The following is an 18,570-nucleotide window of genomic DNA, read 5'->3' as shown; positions in this document are numbered from 1 at the left end:
AAATTAATGTGGGATATAGAATATGGAATATATAATATAAAAATAGATGGTACAATGAAATGAAGTATTGAATGTCTTATTGAATATATGAAATATTGAGTGTTCAATATAAAGAATTAAATATATAAAGGCGAATACGTATTTTCATACCTTGTGGTATTCATCAAGGCCTTCGTTTGACATACACACACACACACACACACATACATATAAATACATATATACAACGGACTTCCTTCAGTTTCCGTCTACCAAATCCACTCACAAGGCATTGGTCGGCCCGAGGCTATAGCAGAAGACACTTGCCCAAGGTGCCACACAGTGAGAATGAACCCGGAACCATGTGGTCGGTAAGCAAGCTACTTACTACACAGCCACTCCTGCACCTGTAAGTGTTTATTTTTTTTTATATAGCACAAGTACAAGTGCTTTTACATGACACCAGCATGATCACTTTTATGCGGTGCCAGCATAGGTGCTTTTAATATGGTACTGGTAAAATCAAAACTCAGAAAAGGAACCATAACTTTTGGAAATAATTTCTATCTTCAGTATAGTCAAAAAATAGAATAAATTACCCATGTCAACTGTCAGCAGTGAGGATACTGCAACCTTCAAGAATTTCATGCCTTCTGAAATTCACCAATATCACTCCTGACGTACCCATGCACCTTTTCCTCTTTATGGTTCTTTTACTGTTCACTTTTCTGTCTTTATATGTTTTATACTATCAGCTGTACCTGAAATTATGGCTTCCATTACTGTCTTAACTTATTTGAATTATTGCAGCTTTCTGTTTTACTCATTTCCCGTGAGTTTTAGTGCAAATGAAAACTGCATAAAATAAACTCATTTTTATTATTATGTCAGGGGTTCTACGTGGTTGTAGAAAGCTGCTAGAAATACAACCAAATCTTTCTCAAATACACATTCAACATTTTATCTCATTTGTATTGTGAAATAAAACAGAAATCCAATTTTGGAAGTATGTAGACTCAATTATTAAGCTGTTAATCAATTATTCCAGCTGTCACCTAATGGTCAAATAACAGTTCGACTATGTTTTCAACTTGTAAACTAGAATTCATTACCTTAGCAACATAGAGCATTGTTTTGGACATAATAAAAGAGTATGAATATTTGTTCAGTATTTACTATGTTAAATAACATATGGAAAACAAAAACAATATGGATAACAAAAAAATGTGAGTGAGAAAGAGAAAAAGATATAGATATACATATGTTCTGTTTACAGAAGGTTTGTATGAAATGTTCATGACAAATTTGAACCAATGGAGCAAGATATTTGTGAAGATTTGTGAAAGGATTTTCAAAAGATAGCACATTCCAACCATAATGTTCAAAACAAAAATATACATACATGTATATATGTATGTATGTATGTGTGTGTGTATGTATGTATGTATGTATGTATGTTTGTATGTATGCTTGTATGTATGTATGTATGTATGTATGTATGTATGTGTGTGTATGTATGTATATATATATATATATATATATATATATATATATATATATATATATATGTATATAATCCCACAGATGTGCTTGATCACACATATGCACATGTACATTTGCTCATAAGGAAGTGAGAGACTGAGAGAGCAAAAAAGAAGGAGAGAAAACAACACAGAAACATAACCACAGAATAACATTCACACATTTTCCTTTAACAGAGATCCAAATATTTACATCTGTGCACCATGTGAGTGTGTGTGAGTGTGCGCGTGTGTGTATGTGTGTTTATGCTTGTGTGTGTGTGAGTGTGTATGCATGTTTTGTTTTACAGAACTATCAGAATGGCAAACAGCAAACAAGATAACAAACCATTTCATTACTATTTCTCACTCATTCTTATCAAATTCTTCTCCCTTTCACTCATCCATTTTTTTCTTATTGACATTACTGAACCTCAACTGTTTTCCCCAACCGCCTCAGCCACAGCCACCCACAACCACCTTTCTCAGTCATTGTCATTATTGTTTTTAAGATTGATCCCTTGCCAGCATGGAAAGGGTTTCACTACATTTGCCCCACCGACATTTGGCACTACCTCAATTCCAATAGTTTATATAAGAAAGGAGTGAATTGGAAGAATAGTTCTGTTTACAGAAGGTTTATATATGATGTTTGTGTTAAGTGTGAATCAATGGAGCAGGGTATTTGAGGAAATTTCTCAAAGGATTTTCAAAAGACATAAGCACATTCTAACCATGACTTTTCAAAACAAAAACAAGAGTAATTATCATGTTAAAAACATTCGACATCTTTGTCAGAAACACCCATCTCCCTTTCTCCCTTTCTCTGTCTCTATATATACACACTTACATATATATATGTATATTTATACATACACTTTTTCCTTACACTATTCTCAAACTATTCCCTTCAGTTTCTTCTGACAGAAGGGTCTTAATCTCAAAATATTGAAATATAAGGGCAAACTGTTGTTCTGTTTTCCTTAAATTGGTTTCCACTCCTGCTTTATATTAAATTTGCATTGTACTGACTTTTCAACAATTCTTTATACGCATACATATTCATACATACAAACATACACGCATACATACATACAGACAGACAAGTATAGATGTATGTATGTCTCTATGTATGTATATATGTATGTCTCTATGTAAGCATACATGCATAGAGACAGACTCACACACACACACGCATAAACACACATATTATTATTATTATTATTATTATTATTACTTGTGAAAAAGTGGTAAGCGGGCAGAAACATTAGCACAGGGGACAAAATGCTTTGCAGCATTGCATCCAACTTTACATTCTGAGTTCAAATTTCGTCAAAATCTGCTTGGCCTTTCATACTTTTTTCAGGGTTGATAAAATAAGTATCAGTTGAGCGTTGGGTTCAATGTAATCACCTAGACCTTCTCCCCTAAGATTTCATACCTTGAGCCTCTAGTGGAAAGGGTCATCATCATCATCATCATCATCACCATCATCATCACCACCACTGCTGCCACCACTGTCGTCGTTGTCCTCCTCCCCCTCCTCCTCCTCATCATCATCATCATCATCACCACCAATAGAATGAGAACCTAGTTTCGAAATTTCCTCAAGACATCTGATGAAGGCTGGAGGGGATATCAGCCGAAACATTGTGTTAACAACAAACAAGATGAGGACAATTATTCGTCAATTGTAAATAATATAAATAAAATTTGTGAATATTATTCTCTTCCTCCTCAATGTTGTTATTACACTATTTCATCTTGCTATCAACCATCTACACATGGTGATCCTTCACATCTTATATTTAATAACACTAATGTACACTCACATATGTCCATTACACTCCGAACCCTTGCTTGGCACAAAACCACTTCCCTCGGTTCCACACTCTCTCTCAATTAAGAGATCATTGTCTTGCAAGTTATTTAGTGACTCGACTGGTGCTGGTGCCAGGTTAAAAAGCACTTGTGGCCAGTGTCACATAAAAAATACCTGTGCTTGTGCCGTGTAAAAAGTACCTGTGCTAGTGCCAGGTAAAAAAAAAATCACCCAGTATATTCTGTAAAGTGGTTGGTTTTAGGTAGGGCATCCAGTCATAAAAACCATGCCAAAAAACACAGTTGGAGCCTGGTGCAACACTGGCTGGCCATCTGTCAAGCCATCCAACTTATGCTAGCATGAAAAACAAATATTAAATGACGGTGGTGGTGGTGGTGAGGATGATGCTGATTCTTGCAAGTACTAATAATTTTTGAACAGTTTTTGTTATTTCAGTTCATTTATTTTATAGTGATTAAACTCCCCGGGTGAAGGAAAGAAAAAGAACGCTTGATAAAAATCATGATTCGTTTTACCTTATTATAGCTGTCTTTGAATTTGACATCAGCACCTACGTTACATCTTCAAAATAAGGGAAGAACACATTAGATTATGTCATCTTACAAACTCTTAAACAGACCAAATGGCCACAGATTGAATGCTTTTGATCATAGTTCTGCTCAATTAAAGTTAATGAAGGGTTAACCAACAAGATCAGCAATATATTTTCCAGTGATATCAGTGCATTAGCTCTTGCCTAACCCTTTTTGATAACAAACCACTCAAGAATGCCTTTGGTCCTTTCATACAAACTTCTTGTTTTGAAGTGATTTAAATTAAAAGCTTCCATCAAAACCTCCTCATGTCTATGTTCCAAACATCAGCTTAATAATGACATTATTATTTTCAAAATTTATTAAAACAAAGGCAATGCATTTCAATTGAAATTTGGCAACAAAAGGGTTAAAGTTTTAACAGAATCTCTTAGGTAGAACTTAGATATATGATCAGTGCCCTAGTTACTCTTTAGCCACTTCTAGCCTATTTCTATTATCCTACAGTGCTCTATAACAGTTCTATATTATCTTCATTACCTTTATCAGTAGTATATTGCTTAAAATCTATAATGTGTTGTTTGTTTCATCCTTCCATACTCCAGTAATAGAAATACTGGAAGTATGTAACTGGTTATTGTAAAATTGATTAAAAGATGTTTATCTGCTGGACTGGAAGCTGTTTATCCACCAGACTGGTTATTACACTCCCGAATAATATTATCTTCGATTTGATAAAAGCATTTTCAAAGAAATTTGATAAGTTTTGAGTAATTCACACTTTTGTTCCTATATTTACAACATCTGACCCTCTGGAAGACTTCAAGGAGAAAAGAAAGAATATTTCTATTTTTAACATTGATATTGAATTCTTACATAGGTATAACGAATGGAGAAATTAGATGTTGTAACATTCAAGCCTTTCCCAAAACATTGACAATGCAAATGAACTTGAATAATTACTAATGACTTAATTCCATTGATACCAGTCTAAATGAAACCAAGTCTGGATCAATGATAAAAAAATAAAAAAATCATTAAAAAATATTTGTATCTAAAAACCTTTTGTCATAACTATATTGAAAATTTTTTGTCGAATTGAATCCCAAACACTAGCTTAATTAACAGTGAAATTAGTAACTTAACTAAATCCTTTTGAATTCTTGATTATTTTCAAAAATTAATTATAACATACGTGCAACTTAAATATAGTCAAAAAAGGTTAATGGCCATGAGATTGAAGTGTGCACCCTTGGGCAAAGCACATAGCAGCTTCTTTCAGTTTACTAGACTAAAATAGATTCCATTCTTTCACAGTTCAATTGTTAGCTATAAAATTGCATTTCACTTACGGTGCTAATACTATTCAGAAAGGCTTGAACACCATACAATCTTGAAAAATCTTATTTATAAAGCTGTAACTTTGTGCTTATATAAGAAATAGATTACTGACTTCTTTTCTGCTTCATTACACTCATTTTTAATTACTGAACAACCTAATGAACCAAAGTTGGTTTTTCCGACAGGAATGTAGCCTAGTGGTTAGATTGTTGCACTCTTGAATGTAAGATTTTGGTTTTGATTTTGGGCATTATATTGTATTCTTGAGTAAAACATCTCATTCCATATTGCTTCAGTTCACTCAGCAGTAAATAAGTTCAAGCAATAGCTGGGAAGTTAATTCTGCAACAGACCATCATCCTATCCAGGAGAAAATATAGTAACTTCAGTCACTCTTACACTATGGAGTGAGAGTGCTTGGTCTAGTGGCTAATGTGTTGGACTTACAGTTGCAAGAACAGGGTTTTCTCCTGGACCACCTGATGCATTGTGTTCTTGAGAAAAACACTTCAACTCTTGTTGCTCTGTGATCACTTCGACACCTGATGTGTGATACAGTTATGCACCTGTTCAGGCAACATCGATTTAAAAGATGGAGTGAGCTAATATGAAGCACATACATTTGATCACATTTGAACAGGTCTCTCAACAAGAAATTGCAGAACCGTCTTTCTTGGCCTATAGGAGACTACCATGCACCAGTGCTCCATAACCGGTATGCTGTGTCATACTGGCATGCCACGAGACAATCCTAGGTGTGCTGCAGTGTAACCTGAATATAATTTTTTCCTTATACTTTTAGTCATAATTTTAGTTCAGGTGTGCTGCTGAATTTTGTAAAGAATGTAAGTGTATTACAAGTGAAAAAAGGTTGTGGAGTACTGCCATACACTTTAAAGAATGGATTATATTCTGGCTTTATGAATTCTAAGACACACAACAGACCTAAGTTTAAGTCTTTTCTGCTTCTATTACTGTACATCCTTTTATTCTATTTTAATGAAACTGATCATAAAATAATTCTAATTCCAAAGTGTTTTCTCTTCTTTTCCCTTTTTATGCATCTCATCAAAGATGCTTTGTCTCTGTGCTGCCAAAGACTAGATTCATTCCCCATTGTATTCACTTGCAGCTAATGTTAATTATTTTTAATTTTGGAATACTTTTCTTTGTCTTTTTAGACCAGAATTAGGAACTGAAATATTTTTTTGTCACCATAAATGTAATTTTAATTAAAATTTATTGTTCCCTACATTAAGCCTATGAGTACCAAATTTATTAACTGTTTTTCAGGCAACTGGCAACCTGGGAAATTCATTCCACTATTCTTCTACCTGTCATTCTTTATAAATAACTGACATCCTTTCTTTCTAGTATAGACGCATGGCCTGAAATTTCTGGGGAGGGACATTGCACCCATCAAAATTTCCATGCACCTTGAAATTTACCAACATTGCTCCTGGCATGCTTCTGCACCCCCCCTTTTTTTTTCCTGTTTATGGCTCTTTTACTATTCACTTTTCTGTCATTTCGCATTTTATTCTGTGCATTATGCATGTACTTTTAGCTTTCATTGCTTCTTTCTTTACTTGACATATTGCCACACTCTCTTCTCTCTTCTACTCTTTACTGTTTTCCAACAGCTTGTAATGCACTTGTGTGCTGTATAAAACAAGCTCTGTATTAAGAATGAATGAAACAGTGTAAGATAGTGTGTGAGTAAAAGAGAGAAAAAGAATAAAAGAAGGCATACAGTATAAAAGAATAAATGGAAGGAAATCAAGTTGTTACTGGGAAAGAGATATATTGATATATCTATTTATTGGGACAAGGTACAAGCCCAACTTTTGCATGGGAGGAGCTACAATTAATGGCATAGATCCTAGTAAAATATTACAACGCTAACAGGACATGTAGAACTTCCACCTATTATAAATTTCCTTATTTCTACTTCAATGCATAAATTTACAGATCATGCTTCATTTTCCATTATGAGGAAGATATTTAATGTCTTTGATTTCATACTATAAATGGTTTGTTCTTTACCATTTAGTGAGAGGGAAGGGCAGTTTTTATTACCTTTATTTTCTGAGAGCCTCTGAAGCTGGTGGGGGTGGAATGGAAGAAGTTATCCTCAAATTGGAAATCTGGCCCAAATCAATAATTTTTTTAGTGTATCTCTTAATTTTTTTTAATGTTTTCAATGATGTGTCATTGTTTTAATTTAAGTGTAATGTGTCATTGTTGAAAGAAGTGCTTAGCAACTCCATAACGATATTTCTATAATCCTATATCTTCATCTCTCATGTATAGTAGACCAACATTTTATCATTTCACGCCTTCCTCTCTCTCTCTCTCTCCCTTTTGCTCTATTTCTCTATACAACTATACTAGTGGTGATGGTGGTCGTGGTGGTATTCACTAGCTTTGAGGTTTTGATTTTAAGTCTTCACACACTGAGTAAAAAAATAAATAAATAAAATTTAAAAAATAAACAGTAAAAACACCTTAGGTTTAGCTTATTAACCTCACTCTTAATAGTTATCAGGTCAAAGTTCAAGTAAGTTTTGGGCATCATTAGTGTGAAATCATCAAATATTTCAGTCATAGATTTACAAGACAATTTGCCACAACAACTACTTCTTTAATAAAAATAATAATAATAATAATAACAATAACAACAACAACAACAATAATGATAACAATAATAACGAGAAGAAGAAGAAGAAGAAGAAAGTAGAAGAAAGAAGAAGAAAGAAGAAGAAGAAGTGTAATGAAATAAAATAAAAGGAAGTAATCTTTCTTGAGTATTTATAGACAATGCCATAGTAATATTGCAACAAGTTTACATTTTCTGTCAGTTAATTAGCAATTGCAATAATTTCTGTCCGGCTTTAAACAAGACAAAAACAGCAGCCATCTTTATTATGAATTAGTGAAAATTTATGTATTATTTTCCTGCAATAATTTTCTCTTTCTCTTTTATATTCATTAAATAGTCTCGTTATAGGTGTTTCTAGTGTTACTCATTTTTACTTAAGAACTTTTGCTAAAAATGATAAAATGTTTGAGAAGTACATTAAAAAGGTGTTAAACACCAATTAAGGATTGAGCCTAAAAGGCCAATAGCATTAATAGCAGTACTTCAGGAAATACGGCTTTTGTTATAATGAGCTACCGACATTGATGTTAAACTAAAGAAATGTAAATCTCTCTTCTGACACTCATGATCAGTAGGTTAATCACTTTAAAACATTTCCTCTACTTTTACAAACAGCTTAATCATGAATAACCTTTTACTAACCTCCTCTTAGAATTGCGCAAAATAATGATGGAAATCCTTAGGTATTTCATTCCTCACCATCAATTCTCTTTTAGTTTTTGTAGTCTACTAATGTGCTACTCATTGACTTGTAATGATATCCAAGAAGCAGAAGATAGTAAAATTCAGATTAAATTGTTTTTTCCTTCCCACTTTACATCTATTTTCTCATGTCTACATGGTTTTGTGTTGTGTATGTATGTATGTATGTCATTGTTCGGTTTTATTTCAAGATTTCTTGCCAATAGAGAAAGAGTCGGTTTCTAACCGAAATTCAAGGCTCCTTCATTGGAATTTCAACATCAACAAGAAGATATTTTTGTTTGTATGTATGTATGTATGTATGGATGCAGTTTATCACGAAGTCAGCACATTGTGTGACCTTGAACTAGGCCTCAACATATCATAATGCTCTGGTTTGCTTAACTGAAAATGAGTACCAATCTATTGCTGGTGTAGCCCTCTTTTCCTCCAGATATTATATCTTTCATGTTCTTCTGAGACAAGGATGGAAGTACCAACAGGGTATCCAAGTCTGCTCCTGCAACATAGGCACCTAAAACAATTAACAAAAGCATGAAGCAAACTACCAGCTCATGGTTAATGTATCAGCCTATCAACTTTTCAATTGTCTAGTGATTGTATTTCATTTCTAATATAGGAATCAATCAACATAAATTATAAGCATCTGGAAAAGATCAATGAAGCTATGTAGATTCTATTACATATAATCAATGAAACAACTTTGAACAACAGTTCTTGGGAAAGGTCTTTCTGTACAGTTTTATTTATTAAGATAAGGAAATACATATTTTTTTCCATTCAAACTAATAGTTTACAATGTCGAAATAAGTCTTGGGCAAGATTGCATCAAGTTCAGTTAGATTAGGTATTGATTCAGTTTGTACTAAATATTTATATCCTGTAACTCAGCTGTTTGACAAATAGAGTTTGATGAAATAAGTATAAGACATAAAAATAAGAAATGGCTTTGAATTGGTCAACTAAAACGTTGATGGCAACAACTACCACAGCCTTGACTGAAACTGACAAAAATAGAAAGAATATAGACATATACATTTATATGCGTTTGTATGGGAATGTGAATATATATACATGTATGTGGTTGTGTTTGAGTGAGTGTACATATATATATATATGTACACTGTGTGGCACCTTGGGCAAGTATCTTCTACTGTAGCCTCGGACTGACCAAAGCCTTGTGAGTGGATTTGGCAAATGCTAACTGGAAGAAGCCTGTCGTATATGTATATATATATATATATATACATATATGTATATATTTGTGTGTGTCTGTGTTTGCCCTACCCGCCCACCATTGCTTGAAAACCGATGTTAGTGTGTTTACGTCCCTGTAACTTAGCAGTTCAGCATAAGAGAGTGATAGAATAAGTACTAGGCTTACAAAGAATAAGTTCTGGAGTTGATTTGTTTGACTAAAATGGTGGTGCTCCAGAATGGCCGCAGTCAAATGACTGAAAGAAGTAAAAGAAAAAAGAGTAAACATGTATATGTGTGTGTGTGTGTGTGTATACATACATACACACACACATACATATATACACACACACTTGTATATATATATATATATATATATATATATATATACACATACATACAAACATACATATGTGTGTGTGTGTGTGTATGCATGCATGTACATATGAAATTTCTATTCTTTTTAGCCTGAAAGAACCATATCACATAAAGTTTTAAAAGTACCATGCTAAGGCCTTAAGTGTCAAAATGAATCATAGCCTCCTAGCTAATTATTGACTGTTTATTGCTCCAAAACATAAAGGATTTCGGCATAATTGTTATTTACAACATGCTGTCAACAGAAAAATATTTGTCGGTGTCTGCTATTATTTCTGTGCTTTGAGTGAAAACATAATGGCATAATAAAATTTGTTGTTAGTCTCTAGTTCTCCTTGGAGTGAAGGCAAAATTTAAGATTGTAAACGAGACTTCTTGTAAGGAGGCAAATCGTTGATAGTTATTTCTTTCCAAGATTGTAAATCACAAAGAATTTTACTTTTAATTATTTTACTTCTCATAGAACACCGAGAAATTGCTCCGAGTCTGTTATTATTTAATTTTTATGTGAAAGATCAACATGTTTTCTCAAGCATAGATCATTGATTTATTATAATTGAATTCAGAAATATTTCATGGTTAGTTCTAACTTGAGAAGAAAGTATATATCTAGTCAGTATGAGAGCAATAGAAGTTGAAAGTGGCTCTTTATTTAATCTTTGTTCCTATGGAGCATAAGCTTTCCTCAACTATTCTTGACTCTGAACTGTCTTTTTCTGCCTCTTCTGGCTTTTTCAGATCTACCTCAGTAATACACCATTATTATTAAATCCAATAATACTAAAAGCAACAAAAATACTGTCCCACCTAGTGCCTACCTAACAAAAGAGAAACACCTACAGGCTTGTTCATAAAGTTCTACCAGCATGAATACATTCTAAACAATAACATAACCCCAAATTTAACCAATAAAACATTTTCCAAACACTTTCCTATAACACCACCCTAATCAAACCCACACTCCCAAAGATGATTTTAACTCAACAGAGATTATATAAGGGCAAGACTAACTCTAATGCACCACAGTCTGACAATGGTTTAGCTGGCTGAAACTTTGAAGTCACCGTCAACAAAATTCTTGTATAAGAATAACAGAATAACCCACCATTAGCTATTTTTAAGGCGTTCTCTCTTCCATTTTCCTTGTGTACTTCAGGTCAGGTCCTAATGCAGGATGTTGGCTTTTCATATGTTTCCTTGAGAGAAAGCCTCTGTCTCCTTAGATCGATATGCATATATATACATCCATATATACATACATACAAATACACACACATACACACTGAGGTATCAAAGTGTAGTGAAGATTCTTTAGTCATTCAGGATACAAAGCAACTTCACCTGTGCTGATGTCATAATAAAATACACCAAGTACATTATGCAAAATGTCTGATATTACGATGGGCATCCAGACATAGAAACCATGCAAATAATAGACTTCTAAGGCAAGATATCATCTTCTGACCCTTCCAGTGGTGTTGTAATTCCAAATAAGAACTGACTTTGACTGTATTGATCCATGCAACCCATACCAGCCTGAAAAATAGATATAAAATGATGATGATGATGATGATATATATATATATATATATATATATATATATATATATATATATATATATATATATATATATATATATATGCATATATATATATCCCCTATAATAAAAGAAAAAGAAAAATGTTTTATAAATTAGTACTTTGCATGAGCACTAGTTCGTTAAATCTTATTTACAAACACCATTTAAATAATTAACAAACAGATATGGCAAGTATTCCATAATTCAGTGGAGGTGTAGAAACTGAGTTGGGTTCTGCCTGGTTGACTTAATCTTTCATACAACATTGCCTAAAGATTTCATTCAAATTTTTAATGGTGTCCTAACAGTCCAATGGATTATGAGACATCTATTTTATTGCTTTGTAGCATTGACGTATACTATATATTTTATTATTGTTGTATGATGTCCCTGCAAAAGGAATTTTAGTGTATAGGTTTTATTTGCTATTACTGTTTAGCATTGTTATTTAGTTTTTACCTTATAGTATTGTCATGTTAGTATTACTAATATGTAGCTGATATCTGCTATTTGTCTATCTTACGAAGTTTTTCCTGTGCTCCATTAACAGCAAATGCGTATCCAGGAGGTAGTGATGAGGTCAGATGTGAGAGGAATTGAAGAAAGCTCTGTGGGTTTCCATGATACTTCAAGCAATATAGTGTCCTGTCAAATGGATAACACAAGTTATAGCAGTGATGCAAAGGCCAAACATTATGAAGAGATATCAGGTATGTAGTGGGAAACTACTGACAAGTTTATATTGCTAAACTATTGGCAAAATTCCATAGTATTTTTTAAGATATGCTCAGAATACTTTGGGAAGTGTGAAAAATAGATTCTGAACATATTTTATACAGTGTCTGTAAAGATAAACTCAAATGTTGTTGGAGTGATGCATTATTACTACAACATACTTAAACTTCAAATAATTATGGAGATATCAAATGCTATGGGTGTAATTTAATTTTGTAATATCTACTAATATAAAAATAAGATTCTGAGTTATGGAGACCAAGATATGAATGCTATTTTCCCCCCTTTCATATTCAGATTCCATTCTGCTATAAAGATGTCTAAAGTAAAAACACAGTGATTAATACTGCAATACCTAACAAGTTATGTTAACAGTACCAAGACTAGTGTGTCCTACCCAAGGTGTTATTACTATTATATCTTACTACATAACATTAATAGTTGTTGCATCAACTGGTCAGAGATATATGACTATAGTGCTTATTTTCATTTGTTATTATTTTTGTTTTATGTATTTTGACAGTATTATAGGAAGCAAACACTTTTTATAATGATATATTTTATGCTATAGTGCAGAACTTCCTAATCTTTTACTATTGCAACTCACTTTAGCAAATCAGTAACCTTCTGTGACCATTCTTTTTACCTTTTTTCTTTTAGATTTTCAAAATACGTGAACAAAAAAACAATTTTTCCAACAATGGGGCATAATTAACATATGATATTTCTTCTTGAGGAAACATTCCACAGTCTTTATTTATAGTAAATGTTGTGTTGTGGCCCTTATTCCTCTGCTTTATTGTACAAGTTCATGAACATTTTACATTCTATCAGACATTTCTAAATTAAAAGATTTTGTATTCATGACACTTTCAGAATTATACCACACCCCAAACGTTGCTGTTTCAGGCCTCTGAGACAAATTTAATGCAGTTGGACAGGTCTGCTTTGAATCTTGAGAAGAGTGGGGTCTTCTAAAAATTGAAGGAAGCTTTAGGTTGTCCTTTTAGAGAGAGGGCTTCACAGATAATTATGCTTCTCATTGGCTCTCCAGGTCCTGGGTTGATCAATTTTGTTGAACCCTGCTTCTATTACAGAGCAATATAAGACCAAAGCTTTTACTAGAACAAAGATAAGATCTTTCTAGACCTTGTATGAATATCAATAATCTGAGAGATATATTTTATATACTTTATTGATGTTAGTTTTACAGTTATATATTTCAAAGGCAACACAGAAAACTTCAAGAAGTAACACATTGCCTACCAGACACAAATTCTGATATAGATTGTTGATGAAGTTATTGGAATTCATTGAAAGACTAATAGTTGTAATATTGGTAGCCTGGGGGAAGATTTTTAAAGTTTGAAATTTGCGTAATTTTTATATTTTTTATGTGATTACCTTTCTTGAGAATACAGGTTAATAAGTGAAAGAGGGGTTTTTCTTTTTCTAGTCAGATGCTGATAAAATACTTTGTAGTATTTAATTATACTTTTTATATTCTGAGTTCAATTCTTACTGAGGTCAATTCTGATTTTTATCCTTAGAGGAGAGAGATTGATGAAATCAAGTACAGGGCATGTACAGGGTTGATATAATTCACTATATACTATATTGTACTTATATTTAAGGACTTTTTCCTATGTTGGAAGGCTATTGTGTTTTAATTACTACTGTTGTTTTATTTGTATGTTTGTGTATGCTTGTGCATGTGTGTACATGTGTGTGTGTGTGTGTGTGCAATCTGTATGACTGTATGGGCACATGTGTGTGCATGCTGTGTGAATGCAAGTGTTATGACCATTATACAGTACAGGGGGTTATAACTGAATCTTGGACATGAAATCTTTTGTCACAGCCATTTTGGCCCTGTCTGTTTGGTGTTACTGATTCAACAGTGACATATGTGACATCAAAAATTTCAATGTTTCTCTTATTCTCCTCCCTCCTTTCTCTCTGTCTGTGTGTGTGTGTCTCTCTCTCTCTGTGCACATGTGCATGTGTGTGTTTGTGTGCCGCCAGTACCAAAATGAGCTGTCACCAAAATGGGTTGAATGTCCAGTCAGTCATACCAATTCATCTGCTAAGTTACGGGGACGTAAACAACCACCATCGGTTGTCAAGCGATGTCGGGAGGGGGACAAACACAGACACAGGGGGGGCAGTGGTGGCTGCAGCAGTGATGGTAATGATGGTGGTACTTGATAATGATGATGATGATGATGGTGGTGGTTATGATGATAATGGTGATGTTGTCACTTGCTGCCACTGCTGCAGACAATGCCAACAACAATGGTGCTACCTTAGTTCCCTAGTATACATACATAGTATTTCAATGAAGTCATTTTCTTAAAGTTGGATAACCCTACTTTAGCTTTTAAACACAACCAAAATGCCTGGAGTGGAGTTTGAAATCAACCTTACAATTTTATTAGACAGTGGACATAAATCCTAACCTCTAAGCCAGCTTGCTTCTGATCATAATGACATTTTCAAATATACAATAAACACAAGGGCATTAACAGCATCACACTATGCTTCTTATTGTTATTGTTGGGTATTTATGAAAACTGTGGTTATTAATGTATAGGCCAGGAAACAAGGAATTATTATAACTGCAATGTCGATTCCATTACATACTCTAAAACCTGTATAATGGAACAACTGTGGAGTTTACTTCACAATATCATCTTTATTATACAAATAGGATTTATTCTGGAAGAATAATTAATTCTTTGAAATTATTTCTTCGAATAAAACCAATAATTAGCTTGAATCACAGAGAACCGCGGTTGATGATGGTGTAGTTGCTGTCGCTCTAGTAGCAATAATAAAGAAAGGATTATCATCACCACCACCACCACCATCATCATCATTATCATCATCGTCACCATGATCATCATCATTATTATTTAATACTACTATTATTTATTTCTAATGCTTTGACTTGATTGCTGGGATAATGGAATGCCTCTTGTCATTGGGATATGAGGTGTGAAATACGTTATGAACAGGAAGATAATATCAGAGAGTTTGTAAAGATAATAAAGTAGCTGAATTTACTGTTGGGTTATATAGCCATACAGGAAGTAGCTGATTCTAATGAGACAATGGAATCTGATGACTTGCATAGAAACTCCATTACTGCTCTTATGCAAGAGAGCATCTTTCCATAAGATGAATTACTAGAAAACCTGACCAGGGGGAAATGAAAACCCATAAATTTATGTTAATCTCTTAAGCTTCATAGAAATCAAATTAATTATCTCCATTAATCTTTTTTCTTTCCTATCCTTTTTTTTTTTTTTTTTGAATCATTTCGGATTAACCTGCGTTTTATAGTTTTGTAATTCTTGATGAAATTGTTTTCTTTTAATTTATTTACTAGTGTGTGATCTTTTCTGAAACAGGTTGGTTGCTTTGCATACATGAAATTTGAGACACAAAAGGAAAATACTCATATGCTGCTTTAATACTGTTTCATTGGAAAACATGAAAAGAATCTCAATGTACTTTTCTATTCTGCACATCTATAAAAGGGAATATTTTACATACTACTCTGGTTTTTACATACTGTGCTCTTCCTAGAAACTTGAAGAAATGATAACTTTTTTAAAAAAAAACAAAAAGACTCCCAACAACACCAGCCACAAAAAAAAAGCCCATTTTGTTATAGAATATATAGCAACATAGTGATTATTTTTTTAACTAGGAAAACAAGAGAAAAAGAATCCTTTCCTAACTATGAGGATAAATATGATATTGGTAGTGGTGGTACTGATGATGGTGGAAATAATCATGCTGATTGTGGTGGTGTTGACTATAATGAGAAAGATGATGATGAAAATGGTAGTGATTGTAATGATAGCAATGGGATGGTGGTGATGATGATTATAACGATAATGATGATGATGATAATGGTAATGATGGGAGCGGTAGTGATATTGATGATGATGGTGGTGGTGGTGGTGGTGGTGACGGTAATGAGAAGGATGATAATATTAATGGTAGTGGTTGTAATGTAATGGTGGTGGCGGTAGAGGTGATGATGATGATGATGATGATTTTGATGCTGGTGATGGTGGTGGTTGTGTTGATGATGATGATGGTAGTGAAGAAGGTGATGATGATGATAACGATGTTGGTGTTCTTGTTATTTAGCCCTAGGTCAACTCTGAGTAAGACCTATGATCAAAAGCACTCCAGCTGTGACTATTTGATCATTTTTTTTTTGCCATCCAACCATCGAGTATGTTGAGCAACATGAGATCAGTACTGGTAATGTTTGCTGCTTTGAATAAAGATATATATATATATATATATACATATATATATTATATCACTTGTTTGCATGTGTGTGTATGTGTGTGCTTATTTTGTGTAGTGTAGAACAGGTTGTGCAACTTTTTAGTAGATGAAAATGATAAATATATAGTAAAAATTTAGTATCTAATAAATCTGGTTTTCCTCTTATGATATTTAATGCTGTATTATTATTATTATTATTATTAGTAGTAGTAGTAGTAGTAGTAGTAGCAGCAGCAGCAGCAGCAGCAGCAGCAGCAGCAGCAGCAGCAGTAGCAGCAGCTGCAGCAGAAAGACATTACGATGACAGAATCGGTTGATCTCTGGACTAAATGCTATATGCAGTGTTTCATCCAACTTTACGTGCTGGGTTCAAGTTCCACTGAGATAGATTTTAGCCTTTCATCTTTTCAGGGCCAATGGAATAAGTACAAGTCAAGTACTGAGATTGATGTAATCAACTATCCCTCTGCCCACAAAACTTCAGGCCTTGTGCTTATAACAGAAAAGATCTTTATTATTATTTTCATTTTCACTTAACTCCTGATTTCTCTATGTCTATGTCACTTCTCAGCCCCATCCCATAGAGCTGTAACACTTTCCTCAACACATGAGCTGTTCCAAATATTGCTACAACCTGAACACTTCTTAAGAAGTTTGGTATTTGCAGCTTTTGATGACAGAATATTGTTCTTTTTGAGATGGTTTCAAATGCACACTCCATAATAGGTACTATATTTACTTTTGAGGTTCTATGTATTCTTTTTACTTCCAATCCTATGTCTTGGCCCTTCCTGACTAATTGCACTTGACCCTCTGGCCGATAACTAAAGAGGAGTTGATAACCATCTGTGTTTCCCGCTCATCTGTGTATTTAGAATATGTTCATATGTTTATTTACTACATGTTTTTCTGAATTATACATATATATATATGTGTGTGTGTGTGTGTGTGTGTGTATATGAGAGGAAGTTAAAAATTCTCTGCGCTTTTGCCATAACATATCTTTATTATTGTCACACTGCCTTCTGTGCATGCGTGCTTACAGTTAGTACTGTTGTGGTCATGTGATCGAAGTTTGAAACTGATCACACTATTTTTCTTTCTGGCTTTACAGTGTAAGCATGGTCACTCCACTAGCAAATGTGCACCAAAGAAGAACAAACAACAGTGATTCAATTTCTCTGGTCGGAAGGTGTGTCAGGTGCTCATATTCACCAGAGGCTTTTAGCACAATACAGGGACAACGTACTACTGTGTTGAAAGGGCAAGACAAGCCCGTCAACCTCCACCTCTGACAAGATGATTCAGCGAGCTTGAGAGATGGTAACGGTGAACCTGTTCACCGTTACCCTCTCTTGGGTCACTGCTCTCTGTTCTTCTTTGGTGCACATTGCTAGTAGAGTGGCCATGCTGACACTGTAAAGTCAGAAAGGAAAATGGGGTGACCAAGCTCAAACTTCGGTCATGTGCTGAAGGCAGTGTGGCAATAATAAAGATATGTTATGGTGGCAGTGCAGATAATATTTGACTTCACCTTGTGTATAGATATTTCAAGCCATGTGATAGATAAATAGACAGATAGATAAATAGACAGATAGATAAATAGACAGATAGATAAATAGACAGATACATATTCTTTTATTCTTTTATTTGCTTCAATCATTTGACTGCAGCCATGCTGGAGTGTGCACACACACACACACACACATATATATAATATATGATATATATGTATCTCTCTCTCTCTCTCTCTCTCTCTCTATATATATATATATATATATATATATAT

At 33.7% G+C, this 18,570-nt stretch overlaps 1 protein-coding gene across 5 annotated transcripts in view; it reads left to right on the top strand.

Moving 5' to 3' along the window:
* Positions 1 to 18,570, top strand: part of LOC106879393 (protocadherin gamma-A4) — a 332,347-nt gene that overhangs the window by 70,740 nt on the left and 243,037 nt on the right. For 2 of the 5 annotated variants that reach the window (XM_014928922.2, XM_014928923.2), the window contains exon 3: positions 12,286 to 12,445. The exons of 2 other annotated variants lie outside the window; for them this stretch is intronic. In XM_014928922.2, coding sequence (XP_014784408.1) covers positions 12,286 to 12,445 — 160 coding nt within the window. Of the gene's footprint in view, positions 1 to 12,285; positions 12,446 to 15,883; positions 16,062 to 18,570 lie in introns of those variants that run through there. One more of the 5 variants, XM_052973100.1, reaches the window with a different exon arrangement.

The sequence above is a fragment of the Octopus bimaculoides genome, chromosome 14 (assembly GCF_001194135.2).
Source record: "Octopus bimaculoides isolate UCB-OBI-ISO-001 chromosome 14, ASM119413v2, whole genome shotgun sequence".
Classification (NCBI taxonomy): domain Eukaryota; kingdom Metazoa; phylum Mollusca; class Cephalopoda; order Octopoda; family Octopodidae; genus Octopus; species Octopus bimaculoides.
The sequence above is the reverse complement of the archived record's forward strand: the minus strand, read 5'-3'. Positions and strand labels throughout refer to the sequence as shown.